The sequence below is a fragment of the Malania oleifera genome, chromosome 6 (genome assembly GCF_029873635.1).
Source record: "Malania oleifera isolate guangnan ecotype guangnan chromosome 6, ASM2987363v1, whole genome shotgun sequence".
NCBI classification, from domain to species: Eukaryota; Viridiplantae; Streptophyta; class Magnoliopsida; order Santalales; family Ximeniaceae; genus Malania; species Malania oleifera.
In genome coordinates this window covers 54,440,587-54,453,944 of record NC_080422.1, presented here as the reverse complement: position 1 = coordinate 54,453,944, position 13,358 = coordinate 54,440,587, and the positions used below count along the sequence as shown (strand labels likewise).

Below are 13,358 nucleotides of genomic sequence, written 5' to 3'. Positions count from 1 at the left end.
TGGGTTATTACAAACTTAATTTGTAAAGATAGGTTAACTTGGAACTACTAAATGGTTGATATCATCAAAATATATCAATTATGATTATGTAGCCACTAAGACTAACAATCTCCCCCTTTTTGATGATGTCGAACCTGTTGAGTGTTTACTAGATCTTTGCATTTGAACTTGTACATGTCATAACTTGATATGCAAAGATAAGTTTAACTTAGAATCACTAATGAGTTGTCATCATCAAAATATGACAATTAGGATTATGTAACCACCAAGGCTAACAAGAGGGATCTTTGTCCTATGCAAGATCTCCCAATATTTAAAGGTAAGGTAAATGACACACATAAAATGAAAAATTAGAAAAACACTTAATAAAGAATAAGTCCTCTTGGGGATTTTTGGGAGTTATGTCCGTGCATACCTTTGGGGATCCTGAGGTGAGGATAGTTTTTGTCTTTTGCAGAACTATCCAATATTGAAAGATTGATAATTAAATAAAGACTGGAAGAATGAAAGTCTTGATCAGTTGATTTCAAAGATAACCTTAGGTTAATTAGGTATTGTTAATTGGATGAGTATGTAGAGGGCGCTAATACTTTCCTGTCATATAATTGTACTCTCGAATCGTATCTGGTTGTGCAAACTTTGACTATTATTGACCCTAGATTAGTTTGGAGATCAATCAACTAGTAGTAATTAATTAGGTATTCTAACCTCACACAAGATAAAATAGGTTAGTGGCTCCAACTCTATTAGACGAGATCTCAAACCCATTTTCTCTTTAATTTGGGGATTGCCATTTAGTCAAGGCAATTTGAAGATTCTACCCCTTTCTTTCGGGAGGCGGCTCTTCGCGATGTTGCGACAAATATTATGAGATACTTAAATTCAACTCAACTTGAAAATGTTAAGTTTAAAATTCGACTTTGGCGCCATCACTCACAAAATTATTGAATTTGAGTTCGACTCAACTACAAGTTCTTAATATTTGAACTGATTAAATTCTATTTGATCATAAAATAATATAAAAATAATTTAGTGTATATATAACATAAAATATAAATATAGGATATATATATATATAATGTATAAGCTTTATAATATAAAAATAATAAAATTACAAAATTTTGATTAAATTACGGATTAAAAATTTAAATTCATTAGATTATTTGAATAGTTGGAGTTTGATTCATTTTTGAATAAAATAAAGAATAAAATCCAACAACACCTACTGAGTTTTCTACAAATGACATTCTACCTCTTCTGTTTTCAAAAACTAACAAATAACCTCCTTAAATTTAATTTTATTGACAAAATAAACCTTTCATTAGTTAAACGTTAGTCAATCGTTAAGTATATGCAAAAAAAATTAATTTTAACCATAATAAAATGATATTGTAAAATAATACTTGTTTAATAAATTAAATTGAAAAAATAGTCATATAATTTCTTGAAAACTAACTGGGTGACTCAAAGATCTAATTGATTTTCAAATTAATTAGTCGATCTAGTTTGACCATTTTGGATCAGCCAATCGACATCAACGTAACATGATAATTCTATGATTATTCAATATTTTTTAAAAAAATGAGAAATTAAAATTACTAACAAATTATAAAAGTATATAATAATTATAATACTATAAAATGTAATGGTTAAACACATCATAAAACAAATAGAACATAGTTTAATATTTTTAAATTTAAGTAACTTATCAAATATAGTGTTAAAAAAGATATATTAATATAAATTTAATTTTTTTTATAAATTAAAGCTATAAAATTGGATGCTGGTTTTTTTTTTTGTGTAAATATAAATGAATAAAAAAAACTTAAATTTATATTAATTGATTGATTATGTTTGAGACAATTCATTGACTTTTTCTAGTGTTATTTGAATTGTTATGCTATTAAATATGAAATCAACAATACTCAAAAAGTAAGTTACAATTAAACAAACCGACTAATTCAAGTTGATTTTTTAAATTATACTTTATTTTTTAAAGATATATTTAGTCATTTTATTTTCGTGAAATATATATTATAAATATTTTGTAACAATATAATTATTTAAGTGTTTTTAAAAATTATTATTTATTTATTATATTTTTATTTTAAAATAAAAATTTAATACCTTGTCATGCTTATGTCAATGATTGACGTTAGTTAGTCATCCTATATGACGGTGTGCCCACAGCTAATAAATTCCTTTATTATTTTTCATCACCTTTATTTCTCTCAAACAAGTTCAGAGTCTCCTTTTAATTAAACCGAGCTCAATGCGTTCTTCCTTCTAAAAATTCACTGTTTGCGTTAACTACCCGGAGCAGAGAACGTGCCTGTCACTGTCATATGAACAAAACCGTGTATTCTGCCGTCTCCGGTTACCACTCCATCTCCGTTTAAATTTCTCTCCAGACTCTCCATCTGCCGTTTGCCGACCTCGATTGTCAGAAACCTTACCTTCGCATTTCTTCCCCAAGAAAATTTCCATTTCAGTTCATCTCTGTTCTTCACTTTCAGTTTCTCGAGAAACAAACAGAGGACTGGCATTTTGTTTTCGCGGGAGAAATGGAGTCAAAAGCAGAAGAAGAGAAGAGCTGGGAAGAAGTTATCCGCAAGATGCTCCCCGCCGGCGCTCCATTACCAGATGAAGAACAACTCGACTTCTCAATCGCTGTAGAGTATGAGGGCCCTCCAGTCCCCTTCGACGTCCCCAAGATCGATCCCCTCGATCTTGACTCGCTCTCTGGCCGAACCCCTTCCCTCGTCTCTGCCTCGGAACCTGATTCGGTGATCCCCGTCGCTGTGCCGGTCGCTCCAAAGATCTCCAGGTTTGGTTGGGTCCAGAATTGTGGGTCTGGGAGAAACTTGCCGGGGCTAGTTAAGGGCCGCCCATCGCCAACATCTCAGTTTGAATCACGATATGGCAATGACGAAAACTTGGACTGTAGGAATGAAATAGGGGATGAAGTACTGAACTATGGGCAGTTGATTCATGATCCAAACTCGGTTTCGAAGGGAAAACCTGCTGAAGGACAACGTGCGGCAGTTGCGACACTCGATTACGAGGGTGAGTCTGAGAATGATAAGGATGGGTCATGTTTGCCATCCAATGTTGCGGATGTGGTGGCATTGCCGGTAGGCCCTTTGATTCGAGAGAGAGGAGCAAGAAAGAGACGAGTCTGTGGTAGGTGCGGAAAAGGGATCATATTGAAGGAGAGGGAAGCGTGTCTTGTGTGTGATGCAAGGTATTGTAGTAACTGCGTGCTTAAGGCAATGGGGTCAATGCCTGAAGGTCGCAAGTGCGTGAGCTGCATTGGGCAGCCAATAGATGAGTCAAAGCGGTCACGCTTGGGGAAGTGTTCGAGGATGTTGTCTAGGGTGTGTAGTCCTTTGGAGGTTGATCTGATAATGAAGGCGGAGAAGGAGTGTATGGCGAATCAGGTTCCACCGGAGCAGCTTGTTGTTAATGGGAGGCAACTGCAGCAGGAGGAATTGGCCGAAATTTTAGGCTGTTCAATCCCCCCTCAAAAATTGAAGCCTGGGAAGTACTGGTATGACAAGGATTCTGGACTTTGGGGAAAGGTTTGATCATAATATTTGCTCAATAATGGAAGATATTTCTCATTTTGTTTGTTGAATTTGTTTCATTAAGGTTTTTTCTTGTTGAGTTTTCTTGGATTGGATAACAGGAGGGTGAGAAACCGGGTATGATCATAAGTTCGAAATTGAATGTTGGGGGTAAGCTTCGATTTGATGCGAGTAATGGGAATACAAGAGTTTATATAAATGGTCGCGAGATCACAAAGATAGAGCTTAGAGTATTGAAGGTAAAACATGACCTCTGTAAATACATTTCTCAAGTTGAATGTAAGACATGCATCTACATAAATACGTTCTCAATACATTTTCAACCTCCATTCTTATTAATTGAATTGGTAGAAATATTCACCTCCACCTCAATGAATGTTATCCCTACATATTTGCATATTTTACACTCAGTAGAAATTCTTATCTCAATGAATGTTAAATGCTGACATTTTTGTAGATTTGAGTTGTTTTCTTCTTTATCGATATTCATTCATTATATTTATATCCATATCTCTTGAATGATATCATGCCTCTTCATTGAGCCCTGGCCCGCTTTATTTTTTGGCTTCCTTTTGTCCCTGCAGTGGCTTCCAGCTGAATTATGTTATCGCTATAGCATTATTGGACCCTAATGCATGGGGTCATCATGGTCAAGGCCAGATCTATTGCTAATTTAGTTATAATTTCTTAAGGATGTTTCAATTTCTAAAACTATATACCTTCTGCTCTTATCACTCATCCATGGCAACATTCTTATCTTTACTGCACCAATTTTATGGACATGTTGTTAGCATGTGGCTGTTGTATTGCATATTACATAATTTTTCTCTTAATTTGATTTGTATGATTTCTTTGGTATGAATACTAAATTCATAAGCATCCCATTGACGGAATAAATAGAATAAACTTTTTTGTTTAAACAAGCATGGTAACAAGAACTCTGCCTATGCTGCATTTCATGTCTTACTTCTTTCCACATGGGGCCTGTCCCAAGCCCGGGTAAAGGGGGAGGATTGAGTTAGGTATCTAACTACTAGCATCATAAAACTTGTCAATTCTTTATGAAATGAATCGTTGTTGATTATTGTTTGGGGGGGGGGGGGGGAGGGGGAATAGGCAAGAACGGGCTAGATCATCGCATCGGCGTGTTGTGTCAGTGCTTAGGTATGGTGTAAAATATGTGAAGGTTCCTGCATTATTCTTGATGTGGGTGGCTGAAGAAGCTAGTTCAATAGATTTGGGTTAGATTAGTGACTTGGAATCTTGGGGGCACTCGTAAAACTATGGAGGTACTTGACACAATGATTAGAAGAAACACGAACATAATTAGCCTTCAAGAAACCAAGTAGATAGGGGTAAAAGCTAGAGAAACTGAAAAATGAAAAACAGAAGAATAAGGTAGGAATAATTATAGACAAAGATTAAAAGATGGTGTTGTAGATGTTAAAAGAGGGGGAGATAGAATCATAAAAAATCATGATAGTTCTTACGACAAGGGATAATAAATGTTGTGAGTATGTATGCTATTGAAATAGGCTTCGGTGGAAAATTTAAATGGCTTGGAAAGATATGGATAATAGGGAGTAAGAAAATATTTATAGTGGAAAAGACAATAAAGGTTACGAGAGGATACATGGAGGACATGGATATGGAGATAAAATGTGGTTTTTGTATGATCTTAGAATTTTCTATGTCATATGATCTTATAACAATGAATAATTATTTTAATAAGAGAAGGCCACTTATATTCTTCAACAGTGGACAAAGTAAAAGTCAAATGGATTTTTCTTAACTATGAGAATGGATTGTTTATCACGTAAGAATTGTAAAGTTATTCTTGGTGAAAGTTGACTACACAATATAAGAGTATTATTGCTAATGCATGCATTAAAATTTGTTAACTTACTATGATATGAATCCTTACCAATTATTCATTGGGCATCCCTTATGAGCTTGTTGCACTCTTACAGGCCGGGTGTAGCAAAAAGTGGGCGAGGTTGGGCTAGTTGTCACCTTGAAGTCACGCCGTGTCGGTGCCTAGGCATGGTTGCAAATATGTGAGATTCCCAAATCATTTTGGATATGGGCTGGTAAATAAGGTAGTTCAAGATACTATGATTAGATTAGCAACTTGGAAATATAGGGACACTTACAGGTAAAAGCATGGGGATAGTAGACATAATGATTAGAAGTAAAATTAATCTAATTTGCCTTCAAGAAACAAAGTGGGCAGGGGAGAAAACTAGAGAAATTTAAAAATCAGCATTCTAACTTTGGTGCATTGGGGAAAAAAAAAAAAAAAAAAGAACGGGGTAGGAATCATTGTTGATAAACTTAAAAGGTAATGTTGTAGATCTCAAAAGGGAATAAAATTGTAAAAATCAAGATTGTCTTAGGCCAAGAGATAATAAATGTCATTAGTGCTTATGCTCTTCAAGTAGGCTTAGTAGAAAACCTTAAGAGACAATTTTGGAAAGATATGAACATTATTGTACAAGGGATATCGAGGATTGAGAAAATATTTATAGGTCCAAATTTGAATGATTTACATTGGAAGGGGTAATAAAGGTTATGAGAGGATACATGGAGGATATAGATATGGAGATAAAAATAAGTTTGGGATATGATTCTAGACTTCGCCATGTTATATTATTTTATTACAATGAATACTTGCTTTAAGAAGAGAGAAAAACACTTAATAACTTTCAAAAGTGGACAAAATGAAAGTCAAGTAGATTATTTCTTAACAAGGAGGGTAGATTGTTTATCATGTAAAGATTGTAAAGTTATCCTAGGTGAAAACTTTACTACACAACATTGAGTTTTTGTGTTAGATATATGTATTAAAAAATGGAAGAGAAAAAATAATATAGATTAGTGTAAGAGACCTAGGTGGTGCCGTGGTGGAACCTAAAGGGAGAAAATATAATAAAATTTAAAGATAAATGATCAAGGATGTGATTGGACAATAGAGGATGGTGTAGATAGAAACACTCTTTAGAATAGGATAGCTAGCTTTATTTAAAAAATAGCAAAATTAATTTTAGGTGAATCAAGAGGAAGATTCTCGGATAGCAAAGAAAGTTGGTGGGATCAAGATGTCCAAAAAACTGTAGAGACAAAACCAATTCAGTATAAAACATCACAACAATGTAGAAATATGGAAAACTTTTCAAAAGTATAAAGAGGCGAGAAAAGATGCAAAAAAGGTCATCGGTGAAACTAAACATAGATCATTTAATAATTTATATTTTAGATTAGATACAAAAGAAGGGGAAATAGGCATCTTTAAACTTGCTAGAGTTAGAGAAAGAAAGAGTAAGGACTTTGGTCATGCAAAATATATAAAAAATGAGGATGATATTATCTTGGTTAAGGTAGAATACTTTAGTAAGCTTTTTAATAAAAATCAAGTAGAAGGCTTAAACTTAGAATTGAAAAATAAGGAAAAGGTTAAAAATATGAGATTTATTTGTGAAATTAGAGTTAATGAAGTTCAACTTGCATTAAAAAAGATGAAAAATGGAAAAGTTACAAGACCAAATTACATCTCAATTGAAGTTTGAAATTGCTTAGGTGATAACGGATTTATATGGTTAACTAATTTATTTAACACAATTATAAAAACTAAGAAAATGCTAGACAAGTAGAAGAGCACTTTAACACCGATATACAAAAATAAAGGAGATATTCAAAATTGTAATAACTATCGTGGAGTTAAACTTATTAGTCATATAATGAAACTGTGGGAAAGGATAGTTGAACAAAGATTAAGGTTAGAAACTAAGGTCTCAAAAAATCAATTTGTTTTATGCCTAGGAAATCTACTACAGAAGCTATATATCTTTTAAGAAGATTAATGAAAAAGTTTAGGAAAAAGAACAGGGACTTGCATATGGTATTTATTGACTTGTGAAAATGTATGATAGGGTACCTAGGGAAGTTCAATGGTGGGTTTTAGAAAAAGAAAAAGAGGTGTATGTAGTAGTTATATTGATGTCATTAAGGATGTGTACAATGGAGTAATGACTAGCGTTAGGACTACAAGTGGAGAGACTAGGAAACTTCCAATCACAATAGGTGTACATCAAGGATCTGCTTTGAGTCCTTATTTTTGCTTTAGGGATGGACGAACTTATTAGGAGTATCCATAATGAGGTTCCATGGAGTATGTTGTTTGCAGATGATTTTGTCTTGATTGATGAAACTAGGGGTAGAGTAGAATTTAAGTTAGAATTATGGAGAGAAGCTTTAGAATCTAGAGGCTTTAGGATAAGTAGAAATTATATTGATGTCATTAAGGATGTGTATGATGGAGTAATGACTAGCGTTAGGACTACAAATAGAAACATATTAATCAATAGTTTTTTAATGCAACTATGCATAATTTAAAAGTTAAAATAATAAGAAATTGTATTTGATTTACACTTACCAGCAGCGTGCAAATCTTGGTGCTATTGAAAACTCCACCTGTTGTCAATAATTTTCCATTAGTCTTTGTAAAACCATCAATCTTTCTGAATGACCAACTTCGCCCTATCAATTGCCTCGTATATGAAACCCATGGTTGATTTTTTATCACCATCAACCAATTTAAGAACTTTCACTAAGGGTTCTTGTACTTTATTTATATCAGAGGCCTTTTACCAAAACTCTTTGCCTAAGATAATCTTCTTTGAATCATATGTTGGGCCTGATTTTGCCATCCCAAACCTTAAGCTTTTCCAAGCATCAGATGTAAACATTTCCCTTAATGCTTCTTTATGCCTAACAATAGTCTCCAAAGTAATGAAGTTGGTGGCAAATCGAGTGATGGCAGAGCGAAGTAACTCTCTATTATTTGTGAATTTCTTCATGAAATTCATTGTCCATGTGTGGTTGTAAATAAAGGAGGTTATTATTCTTGCATCTTCTAAGACCTTCTTCACGTTACTTTTCTTACCAATATCTTCAAGAATAAGGTCTATGCAATGAGCTGCACATGCTGTCCAATAGAGATTGAGCCTTTTCTGCATTAATAATTTTCCTCCTGCCTTCATTACAGCTTCATTATCAGTCACAACTTGGACAACATTCACCTCTCCAATCTCTTCAACCATCTCGTCCATTAATCTGAAATGAAATTATAGATTCAATAATTACTACTATTTAATTAAAAATGTGTAAGTTCATAATACTATTTGCATATACAATTAAAATTAGAAAATTACCTGAAATAATATTCAGCTGTTCTGCTTGACACATCTGAGGTATCAACTGATTTATGAAACACGGTGCCTCTATCGCAATACACTAAAAAGTTTATAATGTGTTTTCTAGTTGGTCCTGACCAACCATCACACATAAGGGTTACACCTCTCTCCTTCCAAATTCCAGCAAAAGAAGCTATATAATTTTTCATTTCTTGATACTCTTGCTCCAAATAAATTTCAGATATCTCATAGGGTGATGGACCCTTCACCCCCTTTCCAACCTCTGCAGTAATATCAAGCATAGATTGCATAAATGGAGAGTCAGCTACATTCGCTGGAATCCGATTATAAATTAGGAATTTTTCAACTGCTTTTCCTAATTTACTTCTTAAACCTTTCAGTAACTTAGTATTGATTTTTGGTTGTTTTGCACTCTTGCTTCTTTCTAAAATAGGATCCATTGCCTTTAGTCTAACTTCAAGGGCATCAGGATTGATCCATTGTCATCCACTACCTCCAGCTTCTCGACTACTATAAGATCGAGCTCTTGCTTTACTGAAACCACTGGTAGCACCACTGCCAGAGCCACCTCTCTCTTCATAAATATTACCTCCTCCAGTTGTTTTTGCTCGAAATCTTTGTCTCTCTTCCCATTGTTGTTGTGATCGTATGTTTTCTTGTTGAGCAAATCTCATACTTTCTTCTTCCAAGTCTTCTTCTTCGCTCAAATTCTCAAAATCTCCTCTAATTTGGGCTTCTGCTTCTTCTTGCCTTTTTTGTTTATCTCTTTTCTTCTTAGCATACTGTTGTAGATGTTTCATCATTTGTTCTCTTACTTGTGTGGTCACATTTGAGCATCCAGTTACTTTACCCTTTTTATATGCCAAGTGTTGTTTCAAGCGTGTAATGCCTCCATTAATTATTTTCCCATATAACTTACACATAATAGCATGTCTATTACCTTCCATCGCAGTACCAAAATGCCATCCAATATCCTCACTTGGAAGTTCTCATGTTTTCTATCACGTGACATCTTGATAGACTTAATTTGATGATCTCCACACAAAACATAGAGAAAATACAAAGTTACAACCTTTCTAGAAAAATGATAGGTATAATATAATTAGTAATTTAGTAAATATAAAATAGTAAGTACTAAATAGTCCTGCTAATTTTAAATACTTATTTCGTAAAAATAAAATATAACATTTGATTAAAAATAATAAGTAATGTTTATTTAAAATATTTAAATAAACAAAATTATAAAATATTAGATATTTTATTACAAAAAAATATATTCCTTTATCTTTAAAAAGATATTTTCATTATTTGTTATAACTTTATTTTATTTTCATTTATAACTATAAAAAATTAACATTGTAATTTTAAAGGTGAAAAAGACTTTTGTTCTACTTTCATATACATCACTAATAGAGATCCATACAATACAAATTGACTATTTAACTTTTTAAGCATTTTCTCAGTATATGGAATAAAATAAAATTTTTTCTACAAATTCTAGTAGTTAGAATTATTTTATGTATTAACTATTAGGTTAAAATTTTGTTTATTAAGTTATCAATTTTTACTTTATTTGATAACTAAAAACAAAAAATAGATCATGTAAAGATCTATTTTACCTAATTTTAAAATGATGTTTTAAAACTTAAAAAATATTAATAAAAGGAAATATGTGATGGAACTAGATTTTCATAATTACCTTTCAAAAAAAATAAGACAATTAAAATATTCATAAATTAAGAAAATTTTATTTTACATATGATTATTATTGATTTCTAATTTTTTACTCTATTAAATTAATTTTTTTTTTTAATTCAATTTAACATCCATAATTTACAACACAATATAATTAAAAAAAAAAAAAACATAATGAAAAGTTTAAGTGCAGTGGGTGTTGACTGATTGCATCTAAAGCTTATCTCATACGCTGATACGCTGGCTGGACAGTGGAGGAGAATGCAGTAGAGAGTCTGAGACTGAGAGAGGACTCAGAGGAGCCTTGAAGCCTCGAAGGAGTCGAAGCACGAACAGCCGATGGCTCAAAGTTCCGAAGCCGAAATTGAAGGGCTGGCTGGTGGTGAGTGGCGACGATTGGCGGAGGGAGCTGCTGAAGGGCTATCGGCGACTCACAAGAGCGGTGGAGCTGCTGCAGAGCTGTCGCCGGTGACTCGCCAAGCTGCTGCAAGTCTGCAACTCTTGCAAGGCTGCGAAGATGAGTAGATCTGCTCACTCTCAGGCTTCGAAGAAGTCCTTCTTATTTAGCTCCGGCCAACAAAATTTCAAGGTAAGTTTTTTACTCTGCTCTTTGAATGCTAGACTTAGATTGAATGGCAGATGGGTGGTTGAGAGAGGGGAAAAGCAGCGGAAAGCCTGCTTTAGGGATTCAAAATACTGCGAGCTGTCGGCCATGTAACGGACCGTTACGAAGTGTAACGTTGGGTTACGGCCGTTACAGCTGTGAATTTTTTACGAACCAGAATATCTGCCTGTATCGGTTTCGGAGCCTTCAATTTCCGTTACGTATCGGCCGTTACGCTATGTAACGGCCGTTATTTAAAACCATGACTACAAGTGGAGAGACTAGGAAACTTCCAATCACAATAGGTGTACATCAAGGATTTGCTTTGAGCCCTTATTTTTGCTTTAGGGATGGATGAACTTGTTAGGAGTATCCAAAATGAGGTTCCATGGAGTATGTTGTTTGTAGATGATTTTGTCTTGATTGATGAAACTAGGGGTTTAAGTGAGAATTATGGAGAGAAGCTTTAGAATCTAGAGGCTTTAGGATAAGTAGAAATAAGACAAAATATATGAAATGTTATTTCAGTCATAGTAGGAGGAATATTGAAGAAAAGGTTAAACTTGATGGTGAAGAAATCAATAGCACTAGTAGATTTTGATACCTCCGATCTATTATTCAAGTTGAAGGATAAATTAAAGAAGATATAATGCATAGAATTAAAGCGGGGTTGGGTAAAATGGAGAAGTGTTTTTAGCATGTTGTGTGATCACATAATACTCATAACATTAGAAGGGAAGTTATATAAGATGGTTGTAAGACTAGCGATGCTAGCGATGCTATGTGGATTAGAATGCTGTGCTCCTAAGAAACATCACCTCCAAAAAGTAAAAGTTGTCGAGATGAGAATTCTAAGATGGATTAGTGGTTATAATGTTAAAAGACAAATTAAAGAATGGACATATTCACAGTAAGTTAGGCATAGTCCTGTATAAGATAGGATAATGGAGGGACGATTTAGATGGTTTGTGCACTTGCAATGTAGGCCATAGTGTGCTAGTGAGGGACAATGAGTTAGTTACTGTGAGGGGCAATAGAATGTTAGAGGTAGATCTAAAATAACTTGGAATAATATAGTAAGGAATAAGGATTTAATAGTCCTAAATTTGTTGAAGGAAATTGCCCATGATCACGTAAATTGGTGGAAAAAGATTGATGTAGCTGACCCCACCGAGTGGGACTTAAGGCTTGGTTTGTTGTTGTTGTATATGCATTAAAAAATGACAGATAAAGGGTAACATAGATCAAGAGAAGCAGGTTGTGCAATCTAAGGGAGAAAACATAACAAAAATTAAAGAAAAAATGATTTAAGACAATGACTAGACAATAGGAGATAACATAGACACAAATACTCATTGAAATCAGATGGCTAGTTCTATTAAATAGATAGTAGAAGAGGTTTTAGGTGAATCTAAAGGAAGATGCTTGACTAACAGGGATGGTGGTGGGATTAAGATGTCAAAAAAGTTGTTTAATGAAAAGATGGAAAACTTATTTTGATAATCTATATGGTGAAAATCAAGTAGAAGGCTTGAACTTTGAATTGACAAATGAGGAATAGGCTAAAAATTTGAGTTTTATCTGCAATACTAGAGTCAATGATGTTAAGTTTGCATTGAAAAAGACGAGAAATAGAAAAGTGATTGGATGACATCCCAATTGAAGTATGGAAATGCCTAGGTGATGATGAAATTATATGGTTAACTAATTTATTTAGGGTGAAATTGATCAACACTGCTTGAATTTTTTGAATATGACACTCACCTCTTGAGTTTCTAGAAACTACGAGAAAAAACCCCTTAGATTTAATTTTATGGATGAAAAAAATCTTCCTTTAGTCAATCGTTAGTCAACAGTTAAGTCTACATTAAAAAAAAAAACAAATTCTACCCTCAATAAAATGACAATTTTACCCTTTTCATTCAATCATGATAAGATAAATTAAGAAAATGACATCAATGTAATAAATTATGTTGTGAAATTTGGTCAGTTAGGTACAATGTTTTGAAAATTGAATTAGTAAGTTAATCAGATACCCAACTAGTTCTCGAATTGACTTGTCCAATTGGTCTGATTGGTTTGGGTCAACTAATTGACATACGCATGACAAGATAATATTATTATTTCAAAAAATTTTAAAATTATATGAAAATAAAAGTAAATAAAAAATGCTAATAAATTAGAAAAGTGCTTAAATATATAACGTCCCAAAATTCATGCAAATTAAATGAATAAATACATATTAAAAGCAAATGCAAT

At 33.3% G+C, this 13,358-nt stretch overlaps 1 protein-coding gene across 1 annotated transcript in view; it reads left to right on the top strand.

Annotated features, from left to right (window-relative positions):
• Positions 1 to 2,224: 2,224 nt before the first annotated feature.
• LOC131158250 (extra-large guanine nucleotide-binding protein 3-like) overlaps positions 2,225 to 13,358 on the top strand; it is an 81,806-nt gene continuing 70,672 nt past the window's right edge. Inside the window, exons 1-2 of the mRNA XM_058112988.1 lie at positions 2,225 to 3,581; positions 3,689 to 3,826. Coding sequence (XP_057968971.1) covers positions 2,565 to 3,581; positions 3,689 to 3,826 — 1,155 coding nt within the window. The 5' untranslated portion in view covers positions 2,225 to 2,564. The remainder of the gene's footprint in view (positions 3,582 to 3,688; positions 3,827 to 13,358) is intronic.